This window comes from Aythya fuligula, chromosome 6 (genome assembly GCF_009819795.1).
Source record: "Aythya fuligula isolate bAytFul2 chromosome 6, bAytFul2.pri, whole genome shotgun sequence".
Lineage (NCBI taxonomy): Eukaryota > Metazoa > Chordata > Aves > Anseriformes > Anatidae > Aythya > Aythya fuligula.
The window spans coordinates 14,083,921-14,101,874 of record NC_045564.1 but is presented as its reverse complement, the minus strand read 5'-3'; the positions used below and the strand labels follow the sequence as shown (position 1 = coordinate 14,101,874).

The following is a 17,954-nucleotide window of genomic DNA, read 5'->3' as shown; positions in this document are numbered from 1 at the left end:
TTCTTTGTTTCTCTTTCCTTTGTGTGATTAGCAGCTACAGGCCAAATTCTACCTCAGAAACAGATTCTAGTACCTTTCAGCAAAGTGCATATTAGGATAGACCATCAGAATGTGATACAAACATGAAATAAAACTCTGCTCCGAGAAGGGAGAGAAGTTAATTGTTGTGACTGAGATGGCCATATGTCAGCTGCAAGGTGGGGGGTAAGCATCAGGTAGTACATAAGAACTTAAAAGTACCCCTTCCACTGATATTTTCTCCTGAGCCTAAGGGCACCATTTTGGTAAGTACAGGCTAGCAACTCCATGCTGCTGGAGGCAGAGCACAGGGCTGGCTGGCTTATTCCTTGCAGGTCCCCAAGCAGGACTCAAACCCTTCAAAACAAAAAGGCCTACCTACAACAGTAAGTAACCAACAAACACCTGACTTGAAGGAGCCCCTTGTAAAACTAATCTTGAAGTGCTGAAAGCCTCACTCACTATATGCTAAATCTTCTTAAAAAAAATGCGGTGAAGCCTGCAAGAGGGGTGCCAGTCTATGCAAGACCACCCAGAGTGGCTCTATATTCCCATCCTTATACCCAACTAGCATGGGACCCCAAAGAAAGGGTTGATAAAAACAAAGTAGCCCCTCTAAGAATACTTAATCTCTACAGGGTGCTGGTAGTTCCCAACAACAAAAAGTGGTCTATTCTCCCAGAGACTTCATTAACTATGACATGAAAAGGGGAGGCTAATGGCTGTACAGAAAAAGGGGTTTTGAGCTCAAACCAATCTTCATGGCTAATCCAGGTGCAGTGCTGTCTATGCTACATTGACTGTGGTTGCCAGGTGACAGGTAGAAAGACAATATGTGAACTCAGCAGGAATGACTGAGGATGTAGCTGAAGTCAGACTTGCAGAGCTTACCTCCCATTTTTCTTAACATGAGCACTGTTACAAAGCAGTGACATACAAATACTAGTGCACAAGTTTTACTCCTCATTTTCTGTTACGTCCTGCTGCCAGCATCATACAGACATAGCCAACAAAGTAGACTTCCTGTTCAGAGCCAGCATATAGCTACAATGAAAACAGAAATATTTCTATAAGTGAAACTTGCATCAAATTAATACATCGCCACTCAGTGAAGATCAGAAACTGGTTATAGATAAAATAGCTGGTCAGCTGCAGGGTGTCTTAAGTGTGGGTTAGGATGGAAATGCAAAATTGATCAAATTGAATCAGCTAGCATTAACAGTTCTCTAGGGCTGAGCATGTGTTTGAAACACAGCTCTGCAATTACTAACAGCTGTCACTGACCACAGCGTGAATGAACACAACACCCAGTGTGGTAGTCTGTTATTAACAACAGCATGTAAAAAGTGCACCTAGAAAAGTTATTTCTGAATACTCTTGAGACAATGGAAATATCCATCAGAAATATCTTGATCTACGTGCCTACCTGCCTGCGGGCACAAGTAGCACGCCACAATCAGATGGGTCATAATACAGCAGCACCTCTGACAAATTGTCTTGTTACTTACTAGCTCCTACCCAGCCTCTGGCATTACAGAATACAGGGAGAATCTTAGCCCTTTTCAGGGAACAGAACAAACTAAGAGGGAAGGGGAATTAAAGCTTATACTTCCGTTTTGTTTTTAATTCCCTGACAGTATAGCTTTCCTTCTGCACCAACACAAAACTTCCACCTTCTGGAGGACTCCATAGGGTACAGCAGGACCCAATCTATCTACATGAACTGAAGAGTGCTGCTGTAGTACTGAGGAGAGCAAGCAGTATTGCCTCTGCATTAGGAGGGAAAAAAAGGCAATGTGAGCTTTGCCTGCTCTGCCACGGAGAATGAGGGACTACTTTTCCTGCTTCTGTGGATACTCATTCCCTCTCTCCTTTATGACTAGTATGTTCCTTTTTTTTTCCCTATCACTCACTCAAACATCAATAGCCTTCAAAGTTAAACACCAGTAGATCCTATCACATCAAGAGCTGGAGGTCAGTGGACACTCAGTGTGCAATGGAACAGTACAGGATTTCATGAAACGTGATCATCTACTTTGCAGTGTACCAGCAAACTCAGAGCTCTTGGACCCTTGTGGCTCTCACTAACATTAACACCACCTTGCACCAACAGTCCCAGCAGTGAGCACCAGCAAAAAGTTGTCCATAAGCAAAGTAAGGCCTAACTTACCTTTAGGGCTGACACTGATGTAGTTAGATGTGTACATGTTTCATGCTTAAGACTGGTGGTGGAAGGCTGTTTTCAACTCCACATATATGCAAATCCTCAGAAAGCAAATACATCAGTTCTCTGACATGGCTCCCTTTGAGAGCAGCAGAGCTCTGACTTCTAGGGCTGTCCAATGCTTTAGCATTCAATCCTAAACATGATTCCCCAGCAACTTTCTGCCCATACAGAAACCACCTTCCACCAGGAGGTAACACTGGACAGTACATTAGCCTCCTTTTCTGCTTGCTGTCAAAGCCCAGGCTGCTGCACTCTTTTGAAACCCCAGGCAGCAGTCTTGTGGTATCTGCAGTGCCAGAAGATGAGCTCTCCCCTCCCAGGTGTATTCTTTCCTGGCTTGTGTTGAGCCAAGAGAGGACTGGCAGAGAGGGGGGAGAAACAGGGACAACCAGAGATAGATCAAATGTCACAAAGCTTTTTATACTGTCCACATAGATTTTATTTATATTTTTAAAAATATACACACAATACTAGATACATTCTAGCAAAGATACACAAGCCAGGAGCTTGATGGCTGCCAATTAACCACTATTTCACTTCTGGCTCCTTCTTCCCCCCTTGTTACCAGTTTGCTTGCCTTAGCACCAGTACACTATTCAGAAATTTTTTTCCTCTTTGATCTTCTTGGTCATTTCCTTGGCTTTGATCTTCTTTTTGCTTTTGTAGATAGGGGAGTGGAGGAACTCCGTGTCTGTAAATGGGTCACCCCGTCTCAGTTTGCTGCAGAACCAAAAGGGTTAGACTGAACCATCAAGAGGTTTCTCGAATACACGTATGATTTGAGTCTCTAAAGTTTCTGTTTTTACTGAGATGCTTCTATCATAAGATGACTGGGTAGTACGGTTTAGTTGTTGTCCCCTACTGGATCAGCTATACCCATACAGAGTACTTTCTGAACCATTATAACTAATTTCTCACATGAAATTCACACTGCAGTACTTTTCAGGGAAAAACACAGCATCACCTAGCCAGCACAGGCATTGTTTTAACAAAATCAATTTAACAGAAGACATCATTTTAGGAATTCAGTGCTTCTGAACAGTAGCTACTAGATAATGCAACAGTTTATTAGGGAAGAGATGCAGCTCCTTGCTCTGGTACTCATCCCTGCCAGAAGCAGCAAACATTACCCAACCTGCTCATGGGGTGCGGTGGTTACACACCAATGGCTAGCTAAGCTCCAACACACTGTTCTCTCACTCTCCTTCCTCAACAGAACAGAGGGAGGAAGTATGATGAAAAACTGTTCATAACTAGAAATCAGGAGAGGGAAATCACTCACCAATTACTATCACAGGCAGAACAGATTCAGCCTAAGGGAAAGTAATGTAATTTATTGCCTACTACTAACAGACTAGAGCAGTGAGAGCTAAAAGCAAACTAAAAAAGCCTTCCTCCCATCCATCCTCTTCCTGAGCAGTGCAGGTGAATGGGGGGCTGTGGTCAGTCCTGAATGGTTCGTCTCCATCGCTCCTTCACGGTCACTGCCCCACTCCAACGTGGGGTTCCTCCCACAGGACACAGCCCTTCTTGAACTGGTCCTCTGGGGGCTTCCCACAGGCTACAGTTCTTCAAGAGCTGCTCCAATATGGGTCTGTAGCATGGGGTGCAGTCCTGCTGGAACAAACTGCTCCAGCATGGGTCACCCACAGGTGGCAACTCTTGCTCCTCTGTGAGCTCGCCTCCACAGGCTGCACTTCTGGCCCAGAGTCTGCTGTGTGGGCTCTCTCTCCAAGGGCTGCAGTCTCCTTCAGGCCATATCCAACTGTTCCACCACGGGCTGCAGCATGGAGATCTGCTCTGGTGTGATACACCACAGGCTGCAGAGGGACAACCTGCTCTGCCAGGAGCCTCTCCACAGGGGAACTGCTGCTCCATGCCTGGAGCATCTCCTGCCCTCCTTCTTCACTGACCTTGGTGCCTGCAGGGCTGTTTTTCCTCTACGTTCTCACTCCTCGCTCCCAGCTGCTGTGCAGTATCTTTTTTCTGCTTTCTTAAATACACTCACAAGTGCAAGCAGCATTGCTTATTGGCTCAGCTCTGGCCAGCAGCAGGTCCCTTCTGAAGCCATCTGGAACTGGCTCTTATCTAACATGGGGCAGCTTCTGTACTGTTCTCACCGAGGACACCCTGTCAGCTCCCCTCCCCTACCAAAACCCTGCCACATACACTGAGTACATGGGGAGACATCCTCCTCAAAATCTTGCATTTCTTTCACTGAAATCTGATTAAAATTGAGGTATTACTTAATTGTTGTCTAGAACTTCAAATAGCACAGAACAGCAACAAGGAAAAGCAGGGCTTTCCCTTTATTCTCTTTATTTATCCTACATTTTAACCTCATGTTAATCCCTCACTAGCACTAGGCTACCACGTACAAAGTCTGCTAAGACAAGTTTTTGTTTGGTGAGGGAAATTGCTCTTTGGCAACATGTTACCAGAAGCCTGCACATGCATCTATACTAGTGCAGAATTTCTGTTTAACCACACTGTGGCAGAAGGACTCACAGAAACATGAAGGGTAAGAGGGACTAAAGACAAAGAAAGCGACAGAGGATCCAGCCTTGGAGATCAAGTGTATGAAAGGAGAGCAAGGGTTTGCAGCATAAGAAAAGTCACAGGAAGGAATAGTTTAAGTCCTAACCTTGCGATTTTTGGCTCCTTGTAGCAGGTTGGTTCTCGTCTCCGCCTGATTAAGCGCCCTGACACTTCTTCCGAGCTGGGGAGGGACAGAGTCCTGGCATTGGTAAGGTCCTGCAGTGGTTTGGACTCTATAAAGAGAGACATGCACACGAGTTGATCATAGTGTTTCCAAATCAAAGTAATTTCTTAGAAAAACAGCTGCCAAACAGAGAATGTCTGCATTACCAGGTTCCTCTGAACACCACATAATCCTGAATCTAATCATGTCACCTCTAAACTCAGGAGGCCATTTTTATCCCAAAATTCCAGAGGTGCTTCTCAAAATTCAGCTCATGGATCAAACTAGGTTACTCACTGAAAAATACTGCAAATACTACAGTCACTAATACCGCAAATATAATTGTGCCCAGCTGTAGCAGCCTCTCCTTGCAGAAATGGTAGTTGACAGCTCTAACGGCCCCCAGAAGTTTACACGTTGTAGAAATCAAGTTTAAAGCACCTCAACAACCTAAGAGACTTCCAGCAAGGCTTCCTGCAAAGCAGGACCATGCCAATGTTTACTGCAGCTTTCAAAATAAAGTCAGCCAAGAAGACAGAACAAACTTCCCCCCTTCTCCACAACCGCACATAACTGTTCACAGAACATGCAATAACAAGCTCCCGGAAAGAGTCAAAGTAACTACTGCTACCAGACATGGGATATACCTCCAAATCCTTTGGGAAACAAAATGGAAAAAAAAAAAGAAATCCCCAATGGGGGAAGAAAAAAAAAAAAAAGCTTATGTAGCTCCTGAAGAAGTTTCATTGATGTTGCCACTTAAAAGTATAAAGTCTGAACCCTTGCAGCATTAACCATTTGGGATGAAGAGCTGTTATTTTTAATTGCACAGTAATTAATTGCTGCGCCTCAGTAATGCCAACTCCAGTGGCCAGGGTTAGCATCAGGTTATGCCTTTCAACTGTTGAGCAGGTCAGTTTTTTAAATTGACAGGCATGCCCTGTAGATAACAAGCGTGGGAAAAAGAGACTTACAGCATATGCTCTTAACTTCCCAGTACCTATGCATGAAAGACCACCAGAAGTTTCAACAGAAAAGCTGATAAACTACAAACAAATGCAGCCATGGAAGTAACTGACCAGCATAAGTAGAAGCATAAATTGCGTACTGAACATTGATCTTTAACTCCATAAACCATGAGAGTATAAGCACGATCTGCATCCTTTGATACTCGTCTACAAACACAGGTCCTTTCCCCAGCCCACCACCTACCACATTTCTCCAAAGATGAATTCTGAGAATGATCTTCAGAACTTGACCCATGCTGGTTTCTTTCCCCAGGTACTTCTCCATCCCTTTCTTTAAAAACCTGAGAGCACTCTGGCCAAAGAGAGGATTTCTCTGGGATTCTGTTGCCCTCAGTACTTAAGCTCTTGGAAACCAGTACATCTGTAAGGCCGGCTCTGAAATGTAAAGCTCCAGAGCAGATCACAGAAGAGGACTCAAGACTTTGTGAAGAGCCCGTAAGATTTTTTGTATGTGGTATCTCAGCGATCTGCTCCTCCAGGGAGACAACTGGCTCAGACAGCAGATCTGCCGTGCAGGAAAGTTTCCCCATCAGGACAGTTTGCTTTGATGCAAGTTCCACTGAACTTCCAGGGAGCACATTGGCACCATTGCTCTGTCTGGTGAGGAAATCCATCTTTGGAGGAGTAGGGGTGTTCCTGTTCCTCCGAGGCTTTGCTTTGGGATCAGCCCCTTTTTGCTGAGCATTTGTGCTGTCATCTTCAGCTTGCTCCTTTTCTTGAAGGTCCCCTGGTTCTTTTTTATTGTTCTGAGCAGCTATCATCTTCTGAAGTCTGGGAATTTTGCTAGCTTGGCTCCCAGAAATAGACGTAGAAGGTACAATTTCATTTCCTTCAGAATTTGTCTGGACACTAACCAAGTTTCCTGTAAGACCTGAAGGACAAACAACATAAGTCTTCCTGCTACATTTATCTAGTGAATTCTTCATGCACTCCTTAGCTACTTCTGGAACACCTATACAGGATCCAAAATTATCTTCATTTCTCTGATCGCTACAACCGCTTACCCTGACAGTCTTCCTCCTGCTTGTCTGGCTTCTTTTAGACTGTTTTTCAGCTTTGGCTTCAGGTATCTTCACATTGCTTACGAGAGTCTCCCCAGAGTCATTTATTTGCCTAATTACTATAGTTTTTCTGTTGGCTTTCTGTCTGATGCTCTTTGTGCTCACACTTGGTAAGTCCTGTAAAGCACGTGCATTTGAAGTCTCATTCCTCAGCAAAACTGAGTTTTGTAAAGTGGACTCATCTGAGGAAACTTTATGACTTGAGAAGGCATGAACTGGACTTTTTAATAAATCCTCCATGCTTTCAAACTCAAAGATAGCATCTTTCTTAACTTGTTGCGGTAAGTCAGCACTTCCAAGACTATTCAGTTGTGCTGGATTCACCACGTATGTTCTTCTGGGAACTCGGACTTCATCAGGACAATGGGAATGTTGCTCCACACTACAGCCTCTGTTCTTCCTCTCCAAAGACCCCACACAAGCCTTCTGCCTCATATCTGGGGCTTCTGACTCACTAGAACATGTTGCAACTTCTGACTGAAAAAGCTTCTTTGCATTTAGGGTACTCCCTTCATCTTGAGGTATATCAGGGCTATTTTCCACATTGTTTTTAACTTTTTTTTTTTTCTTTCCTGTGCTTGCCTTTTTAACAGTTTTTTTCTCACTAGTTTTACAGTTACCCTTACTTTTAACCTTTACAGGAATAAGCTTCAAGACTTTGCTATGGCTGGGATCCATTTCAACACCACACCCAGTTTCTTCAGCCTGTGGCTGATCACAGCAAGTCTCTTTACCCAAAGATTTTTTATTGGGACTAACAGTGGCTTGAGAAGATGAAACCGGGTAGCTGGGAGATTTCAGCTGTGCCTGTGTGTTGCTCTTGCTGGAGCTGCTGCTGTCCTTAGTCAAACTGCACGGGGTTGCCTCAGTAGAGCTGACATGTGGGAAGGTATCCTCACTAGAAGACAGAGTGCTTGTTGCAAACAGGGTGGAACGCTTTTTTCTCTGAGTAACATGCCCTTTTGAGAGACGATGACAAAATTGCTTCACCATCTCATCATCCTCATATGGAAGTGGCTGACTTTCCCAAGCAAGTGCTGGCGAATCATTGAGATTTTGTTGAGTGGTGCACAAGGACTCTGTTGGAAAGACAAAATTAATTCCTAAGACTGAGGAACATAGCAGGCAGAAGTCAGCTTTCTCAGTACCACTAGACACATGTCCTGCATACTACCAGGAAGCCCGAAGATAGAAAAGGCAGGGTTTTGTTCCACAGGGACTCCCCAAATTCACCATAGTAACAGAATTGCTCAGCTGACTTTGCTCAGAACACAAAGGCAACCTGAAGCAAAACCCCTTAAACAGCCCTAATATTTAGGGGTGCTCAGGATGTATATGAAAGTTATTCATATGGCAAAGCCACATGGAACAGGAGCTGTGCACCCAGTTATGTTCTGGGGAATAGCACCTTCAAGCACTTCCGAAAAATCTTACGTAAGCTCAGTCCCTATTATTTGGGAAAACTAATGAGTAGTCCTGAGATACTGCAAATGTCAGTCATTCCCACTGAGACATCCCATTCTGGGATACCCAGAGCTCTGGTAGTATCAGTGTCACTGGAGCACATAGATCCTAACTGTAATTAGAAGCTACCAGGGCAATAGTTAGGAGCGAAGGGGAGCTATGGTACTACACTCATACACAACATCTACACACATACCAAATCACACCACAACAACCACAGAAGATGCACATACCTCCAGAGAGAGAAGAGCCAAGGAAAACCTCTTGTGCTTCCATTGCTTCACTCTGCTTATTCCTATTTTCTTCCTGGTGGGACTGAGGCTTCTTAGCAAGCTTTGATGGCAAAGCATCTTTGGAGACAACAGGCACAATTTCCTGAGGCTTATCAGAAGCAGATCTCCAAAGACTGACCAAGGACTTCCGTACAGCTGTGGAGCTGCCACCTTGCTGTCCCTCATCACGTGGCTTTGAAACAGGCACCCTCAGTGACATCAGCTCACCACTGGTGAGAAAAAACAGCAGTAGAGCATGTTTCATACCTGCAACAGGCCTCAGAAGCCAAAAGAACAGGGAGGCAATGGAGTGACCATCCCTGGGGGTGTTTAAGGAAAGACTGGATGTGGTGCTTAGGAACATGGTTTAGTGGGGTGACAGTGGTGGTAGGACCAGATGATATTGGAGGTCTTTTCCAGCCTTAATGATCTATGATCTACTGTCTGTGAAGCTACACAGAACATGGGCTGGGGAAGAAAACTTTTTTCTCTGTGGCTGGTGAAAACTATCTGAAAGTCATGTGTTGCAGTGGGTTTATGTGGCAAGGTTTTAGTAGCAGGGGGCTGCAAGGGTGGCCTTTCTGAGAATCCAGAAGCTGCCCCATGTTGAATAAGGGCCAGTTTCAGACAGCTCCAAACAGACCCACCACTGTCCGGAGCCAAGCCACTAAGCAATGTTGTTTGGACCTCTGTGAGAACATATTTAAGAAAGGGAAAAATACTGCTGCACATCAGCAGCTGGCAGAGAGGAGTGAGAACCAGCCCTGCAGATCCCAAGTCAGCGCAGCAGGAGGTGCTCCAGGCACACAGCAGCAGTTCCCCTGCAGCCTGTGGAGAGGCCCCTGGTGGAGCAGGCTGTCCCCCTGCAGCCCATTGGTCCCACATGGCGCAGATCTCCATGATGCAGCCTGTGGAAGAGCCCCCGGTGTAGCAGGTGGAGGTGGCCTGAAGGAGGCTGTGGCCCATGGAGAGCCCCCGCAGGAGCAGGGGGCTGGGGAGAGCTGCCACCCACCTGTGGGGGACCCGTGCTGGAGCAGTTTGCTCCTGGGGGATGGATGGGCCCCATGGTACAGAGCTGTGTGGGAGCGGTTCTTGAAGAGCTGCTGCCTGTGGGAAGCCCCTGCAGGATGCGTTCAGGCAGGACAGCATCCTGTGGGAAGGACTGTGAAGGAGCAGCAGAGGCGAAGTGCTATGGACTGACCACAGACCCCATTCCCCTGTGCCGCCTGGGGCAGAGGAGGTGAAAGATGGTGGATAGAGGAAAGAGTTCTTGGTTTGTTTTCTTTGTTTCTCCCTTCTCTAGCTTTTTAGTAATAGGCAATAAATTGTATTAGTCTCCCTATGCTGAGTCTGTTTTGCCCATGACAATACATTGTCAAGTGATCTCCCCATCCTTATCTCAACCCTTGAGCCCTTTTCATCATTATTTTCTCCCCCTTTCCCTTTGACGAGGGGGAGTGAGAGCATTGTGGTAGAGCTCAACTGCCCAGTTGTTTAAAACCACCACATGTGTTTTCAAACACAGGAGGGAGAAGGGTAAATTCATACAAAGACTTGGCACTAAGGCAAGTAAGACAAGAAATGGCAGCAGAAAGACACAGGGTAAAGGAAAATACCAAACTGGTTTTCTAAAGAAGGCATCTTATGGGAAAGAGACAACTGGGCACACACACAAAACACAAGGAATTCCAGAATCTGACATTTTAAGGCCCACCTCACAAAATGACTATCTGCACTAATGTCAAACCAACTATCTTCAGTTATGCTGCTCTTCCGGCCATGGGACAGGGACGAAGGACTTGTATGGAACTGTAGAACAGAGAAATAGAAGGTTGGTTTAGAGCTCTTGCAATCACCTGTGCAGCCCCTTGCACAGAGACAGCAGCAACTCAGTTTCACCCAGAAAACTGTCAAATACACCAATTACCCTCTTCAGTTTAAAACTGCACAACCAGAGATCCCATCTTCCCGCTCCAATGTTTCAAAAAAACGGAGTCTTTTGCAGAAGGCTGCTTGTCCAGCTTCCAGGAGGATATTTGCAGGCACAGGCCTTGGCTCATACAGCTATTTGCTGGTTTACAGAAGTCATTTACTACAAGTTATGCTCAATGAATTGCAGCAGAGTCAGATCCTGCCTCCACAGGCTTAAGAATATACTTTAGGTAGTTCAGATAATCTGAGACTAGGAAGAAGGTTTCCCCGAACACCCCAAATGACATACCATATGTGAAATGTCTTGTTCCCTATTCCAAGTCACCATGGCAACAGACAGGACCAGCATGCAAAAAACACAACCTGGCCTAAGCAGAAGTCGCCTGGTCAATACAGCCAATGACTCAGAGGGAGACAGCTTATAACCTTAGCCTCTGCTGTGGAAGTTACCCAAGATCCAACCCTAAAAATCATTAGCACCAACCTTAAAATGAGAATGCAGCCAGCAAGCAAGCCAAGAAAAACAGAAGAAACATCAAACACTTCAAGGGACACAACGCAAGAGAAACACAGCCTCATTTCTAGTACAACCAATGCATTCATATCTCCTATGGTTTACCTCAGACAGACGAGCCATCTTAACTGCAGCCACAAGGTTTTCAAGTTCTTTCATGGTGTTACTCTACATTGAGGTAATAGAGAGAAGCAGTAAGTGCATTAAATCTAAATATATGTTCCAACAACGACAAAGGTAGCCAGAAAAAAAAGTTCAGCCCTTCTGGGAAGAACACAACTTAGAAGAAACAATAAATACTAATATGGGGACTTGTTTCAGATGCAGAAGATACAGTCAGTGACAGCTCACACACCTCTCCCAAGACTGAGGTACTAGTGCTGCCCACCACCCCTCTCAATGAGGGCCCCTCTGTCAGTGCCATACCAGTAAGAAGAGCTTGTGCCGCAGCATGGCATTCTGGAAGTGGCAGTGCTCCACCTCCTTCTGCAAGCTGATTTTCTCCTGGATAAGCCTCTGTGCATTGGCTTTCTCTGCATTGAGGGCCAGTGCCAGTGCTTTATTGTTGTGCTTTAGGGAAACTTTAATAGTGGAGGAGTTATCTGTAAGCAATAGATAAGTACACAAAGAATCAACATTCAGGTCACATCCATGCCTTCCCCTTCCCAGATGAGCTTCCCCTCAGGCTCAGATCTCTACAACTCAGTAGTCCTCCACACAGTCAGTGGTATAGTTCCTTCCCATACAGAGGTAACTACCGAATTCTCCAGACAGCAGCAGAAAAACTTTCCATAATAACCTTCCACACTTCAGACACTGACACCTTCTGCAGTCCCAGAGGGTCATGCTCAGTCAGCAAGCTACTACCTCAGTTCTTAATAAATGATGGTATGGGTCAGGAGCTGAGTACAGACAGACATCCTTCTGGTTGAGGAAGTCAGCTATAGCTCTGTCCTCATCTCCATCCAAAAAGGAGAAAAACCTGCCTTCCTCTACAGCATCATTTGAGCAGATTTAAAACCTTATTTCCCAATTTCAAAATAAATAAATAGAAGTAACAATAACATCTAACTTTTTCAAGGTAATCCACATAACCCTATGCATTACTTCATCAGTATCCTCCCCCCCCCCAAAAAAAAAAAAAAAAAAAAAAAAAACAGAAATTACAGTTGAGCTAGCTTCTGCAATAGATTACATAAATATCAAAATACTTTTTACACTCACTTCTGGTGTTTGGACCCCCAGCATGGATCCTGAGGACTCAGCTACACAAGCAGAGTTACCTAATGCCATCGGAAACGCTACCACAGCGGCCTGCAACAGCCCCAGCTGCTGTTTGAAAGCAGCACGGTCCCTCCACAGCTTGTTACACTTGTCACATTCACCTCAGGCACCTTCAGGCACCTCAGTGAACTCTGCGCTGCCGGGTACTGAATTCCCCAGGCAGCCGGAGGCCGAGAAGCCGTTGTTAACTCTCAGCTCCCGGTAAGAGGCTGCCTCCCCAGGCCAGAGGCGCAGGTTCGACCTGCCCCTCCACGCGTGCTGCAAGGCGAGCTGTACTCACTCAGGATTTTCGTTTTGATTTTCGACGCGAGCGATGCGTTCAGCTTCGCGGTTCTCAAGACGCCGTTTCTCTTCTCCCGCATCCGCTCCCTCACGCCGCTCAGGCTGAAGGAGAGCGCCTCGGACACCTCCTGCGATGCCATGGCTGGAGGGAGCCACACGCAGCAGGCTCAGCACCCGCAGCGAGCGCTCCCCAGCGAAGCCCTCCGCTCCTCCCGGCGAGAGCCGCCTCCCCGGCCCCTCCTGACCCGCAGGGAGGTCGCGGCCACAGGCACGGCAGCCGCGAGAGCCCCCCGAGCCCTCCGCCTGGGGAGCTGTGAAGGATGGCTCCGAGCACCAGCGGCCCCGCCGCCCGCAGATTTTTGAACGCAAACAGGGCGGCGACAGCCCGCCCCTCGCCCCGCCCCGCCAAATGGCGGCCGCCCCCCTCCGCCCACCGGCACCGTGACGGGGCGTCAACGGCTGCGGTGCCCGGCCTCGGTCCGCGTTCTGGCGGCGAGCGGGGCTGCGGCGTGCAGAGAGAGCCCGCGGTGCCCGTGCTGCGGGGCTAGGCTCCGGCAGGCCGCGCCGCCATGTTAGGGGCAGCCCGGGGACCCGCCTGCCACCTCAGCGCCGCCGATAGCTGCGGGCAGCGCGCCTCAGGCGCTGCTCCTGCGGCTGCTGCCGGCAGCCGGCCACAAGCACACAGAGCTGAAACGCTCCAAAAAACGCTTCAGAGAAGCCGGAAAATCTGTCTAAAGCACAAACCCCAAAGTTAGGGCTTGGGCAGCTGCAGAACTCGGCACCAGGGCCCTAGCTTGCAACTTTCTCCTGAAGAAAAATTAAAAATAATAATAATTAAAAAAAGACATTATATAGCCCTTTAAAAGGTTGATAGCCCACACCTGACAGTGTTTAAGAGACATTTGGCCACTGCCCTCATTTATATGCTTTAACTTTCGGTTTGCCCTGGAGAGGTCAGGCAGTTGGACTCAATGATCTTCAAATGTCCCTTCCAACTGTTACCATAAACGTCAGTCAGAGAAGCTCTCTGAGACTCAGTTTGGAGTTGCAGAAAGCAGGCATTCTTTAACTGTGGTGCTGGACGTGCAGGGGATCAGATCCTCCACATAGCGTGTGTACAGAGTTGTCCAAACTATGGAGGTTATATACAATCAAATATTCATCAGATTTTTGTGAAATAGTTAACATATTCACACTATTTCCCATAGCTCATTAAACTATGTAAATGCCTCTGACACCTGCATTTGTATCCACCAGTGGTCTTTTGGGGGTCTCTGGTGTCATCGGTAGTCTTCCTCACTGTGTTCACTGGTTGAACCCAGTTCCTGTGCATGCTCAGGCTCTGTTCTTTCTTATCACACTGTTTCAGCTTCGGCACGCGTATTGAGCTTAGTCGGTTACACATCCAAGGACATACACATAGCATGACTTCCTCACCTAATCTTCTGACACATCCTCCAGGCCTGGATCATCTTGCCCTCACTTTGACATACAAGTCTGTATTTTCTTACAGATGAAGTTGGTTAAGTAACACAAAGTTTCCAGACTTCCTTCTAGCTAACTAAACATAGTGAAGTTTGACCTATCTGCAAATAAAGCACGTCAAATCTGATTCTTGTTCTATCAAGGAAGAGACCATTTGTCCTTTCAGCTCAGCATCAAAACCGAACTGTTCTATAAGAAATTTTTCTTTCACAGTAATTTACATTTTAGTCCAAATTTGTGCATAACTTTCCAAGCACCTTTAAGTTTATCTTCAAGAAGTTGGCATTGCATATGAAGATGTTAAATATTTTAAGGGAATGTCATAAAGCAAAGCATCCAAAATAGTCTGAAGAACAGCAGCTTACAGAGGTGCAGAGGTGATTTGCTATACAAATAAGACTGGTAAAAATGCTTTCTGCCTGCTGCCATGTCTGGCTGGAAGTGCCAAATGGGAATGGCAGCTCTTTGCAGGAGTCCTAAATCCTACCCCTACTACTATTTTATGTGGTATTTGTTAATGTATTAGCTGATGCTAATATATTACCCTGTGCAAGACATGCCCCGCATCCTTTGGAAGGACAACGGCAGAACAGAGTAGGTTATGTTGGGATTTCCTGGCTGTTAGAGTTCTTCCTAACTCTGTAAGCAAAAACATAACATTGATGAAAGAGCAACTAGCAGGATCCATGCCATATACCATTGGTACTGTTTTAGTTTTTCACTGTTCCATAACCCTGCCTCTACTGATAGCTTCTTTTACAAGCAGTTAGATCCATCAGAAAAAGCAGTGAATGGTCTCAGCCTCTTTTGTCAGCAAGTCATCTATGTTTCCAACTAGCCACTCAACAGTGAAACTCAATTCCTAAAAGCACAAAAGGATCATTTAACTTGAGGCTGATAGCTCAACCTCAGGGTGCAGTTTTAACCTCTTTTCTGTGGGTGGTTTTTATTTTTTTCCATTTTAATTTCTCTCAGCTCAGCGGTATTGTTTCTAAGAAACAAGAGAAAACTACAGTCCTGCATGAAGCCATAGCTCAATTTCCCTTGCACATGCACTCAGTGACAGAGGCAAGAAAGGAACAGCCACATCAAGAGGGAAATGCATCTCTTATTTATCTGAAGTCAGAGAAGCTCCAAACCCAGATCCTGAAGCCTATTACAAGAGCTGATACAGGCAGTGCCTAATTTCTTGTGTGCATGTGAAAGAGAATATGGGAATAATATTCAGTAACAGTGAGCTTATGAGGCACATCATTAGTTTGTGTATTATGGAACAGAAGTAAAGCGTGCACTTTGAGTTTACAATTAATTGGTGGGTCAAGTGTGCACTGCTCTTTTTGCTACGTCCTGTCAGGCCAGCTGTTCACTCATCTCTTCCAATCTATCCTATTCCCAGTCCATTCAGTGATATACAGCTAACTACCTACCTTTGTACCCCATAGATCTGATAATACACAGTAAGTAAGGCAAGCTGTGTGCTAAACAACTCAGAATTGGCAGCAGGTTAATACATTGCATTATGCAAAAGAACATACATCACTGTGATGGGGATGCAAGCAACCTGCTAGCTGACACTCAAGATAGATGGCCCTATTAAATGGGCCTACCCTGCCTATTTGCCATTACCAAACTCCTTACCCTCTCTTTCAGCACTGTGAACATTGTCTTCTCTTCCTTGATTAGGTTTTCTCCCAGTTTCTATTGCAATCCTGCCTGGAAATTGATTTTGGCCAGATTTTTGAAGTTAGTCTCCAAGTGTCCCATACTCTTTATCTCTAATTCAAGTTTTTTCACTGATAAAAGCACTTGGCAGGATGCACTTTTTCTCTCTCCTAGATCTCATTGGGCCACTTATGTTACAGTGACAGCCAGAGTATCTCCAGACATGGAAAGAAAATGCCTAAAGAACGAGATTGAAGAACTCTTGTAAGTTGTAACTGCCCACAACTTCCTGCGCTGCATTTCAGATAGACTTGTTTTCATTGCAAAGAATTGTAAGACTTAGCTGGACAATAGCTGTAAATCCTTTGTCTTCTTTTGCTGAAAAGCACCAACAGATGTCATCTGAGATGTATGACAAGGAGATGGCTTTAATTTGTGCCAGGGGAGACTTATGTTGGATATTAGGAAAAAAAGCTTCACCAAAAAGGTTGTAAAGTATCAGAACAGGCTGCCCAGGGAAGTAGTTGAGTCGCCATCCCTACAGGTCTTCAAAAAACGTTTCCTCTACTTCATGTGAGTCCCGTACCCATCCTCCCTAGGACTCCTTGCATGGATCAGTAGTACTCAGTCTGAAATAATGTTGCTGAATCAGGCCCTCTAAAAGGGAGATAATCAAGCATCAGTGAAGCATCTTTCATTCTTCTGCCTGTACGGTGAACTTCTTAGAGCCCCCAGACTTCTCTAATAGTTGATTTATATTTTTATTTCTTCATATATTTTGGAGCTTTTTGGTAATACAACAACATGGTTGGAGGGAAGCTAAGATTAGCAGTAGCGATGCATCAAAATTAACAGCTTTTCAAAGCAGTAGGGGTCTGTGAGGAATCCTGCAGAAGGTCCCTAGTACTGACTTACAGCAAATTTAGTCCCAGTTTTGCACTAGCTCTGGTGTCATCCTACATTTCTCAAGCACTGGATTACTTAGAACCAGTTGTAATTCAAAGATGTTTTCTTGCTTTAAGGGGAGATTATGTTGGCATCAAACTATGAGAAAATGGATTTGATCCAAGTGGACAAAGGCAGCCCACTTCTCTAGGTAAGATGGTAATAACCAGACTTCCTATTTCCTATCCTATTCCCTTTAACTGCAGGGCTACTGATAACTCTGAAGGATGTAGGAAAAGGTTATTAACTGTATTACTCTGACAACGATCAGTAAAAGCTAATTACAGAGATGAGCTTCTAAAGAGATTGAGCTTCTGTGGCTTTGGCATAATACTTTATAGAAGAGCAGTCCTACCAGTGTACTCTAATTAATGCTAATTAGAAGTGGGAAAGGAAGACAGGTCCAAGGAGATATAGCTTGCTTTACAAGTACCATGTCTGTGTTCAGAACAAGTCTCTCTAGATATAAATCTTGTCATACTTTTAAAATCTCTAGTCAAATCACCCCTTAAAAATAGCGTACTATAAACTTTTATGAATAACTCAAGTCAAAAATATTCTGTATGGCCCAGCCGTTAACAAAAGAGAATTTCTGCTGGAATATGTAGGATTCCTTTTCAGGAACAGTTCATTAAGCAACAATTAAACTGCTGTGGAATTGTAATCAGACCGTAATAGACGTTGCACATGAAATTTGGGAGTTTCTGGTACACAAGGTCTTGCTTGGCTTTAATATTAATGATGGACTGCCACCTGGCGTCCAGAAAGGGCTACAGCTACACTCTAGCTCCCGATTGAATGCAGCACAACAGCCGAGGCCATAACCTTTGTTGAATTTTCTCATGGCAAGGACTGGAAGTGCCACCAGATGCCACTTGGGGGCATTTCACAGCCTATTTATTGAGATGAGGAATTTTCCGCCCAGCTCCTGGGTGAAGCTGATGGATCAGCTCTCCCTCCTTTTTCTGTGAGCATTACACTAGATATTTTTGCTGTCGTGGTCACCATGGGCCAGAACCTTTCTCTGTAGTCATTTCTATTTTTAGAGGTCACCCTTGTAAGTGCACACCACACACTGC

The 17,954-nt window shown here is 45.4% G+C and overlaps 1 protein-coding gene across 1 annotated transcript; it reads right to left on the bottom strand.

The window, feature by feature from the left end:
• Positions 1–2,666: 2,666 nt before the first annotated feature.
• Positions 2,667–12,978, bottom strand: SGO2 (shugoshin 2). Its single transcript, XM_032190086.1, has 8 exons — positions 12,782–12,978; positions 11,644–11,819; positions 11,323–11,385; positions 10,486–10,580; positions 8,733–9,001; positions 6,159–8,114; positions 4,890–5,016; positions 2,667–2,965 (listed from the first exon to the last, which is right to left on the bottom strand). Exons 1-8 carry the CDS (start codon positions 12,921–12,923, stop codon positions 2,842–2,844), a joined length of 2,952 nt encoding a protein of 983 aa, XP_032045977.1. The 5' UTR covers positions 12,924–12,978; the 3' UTR covers positions 2,667–2,841.
• Positions 12,979–17,954: the final 4,976 nt, after the last annotated feature.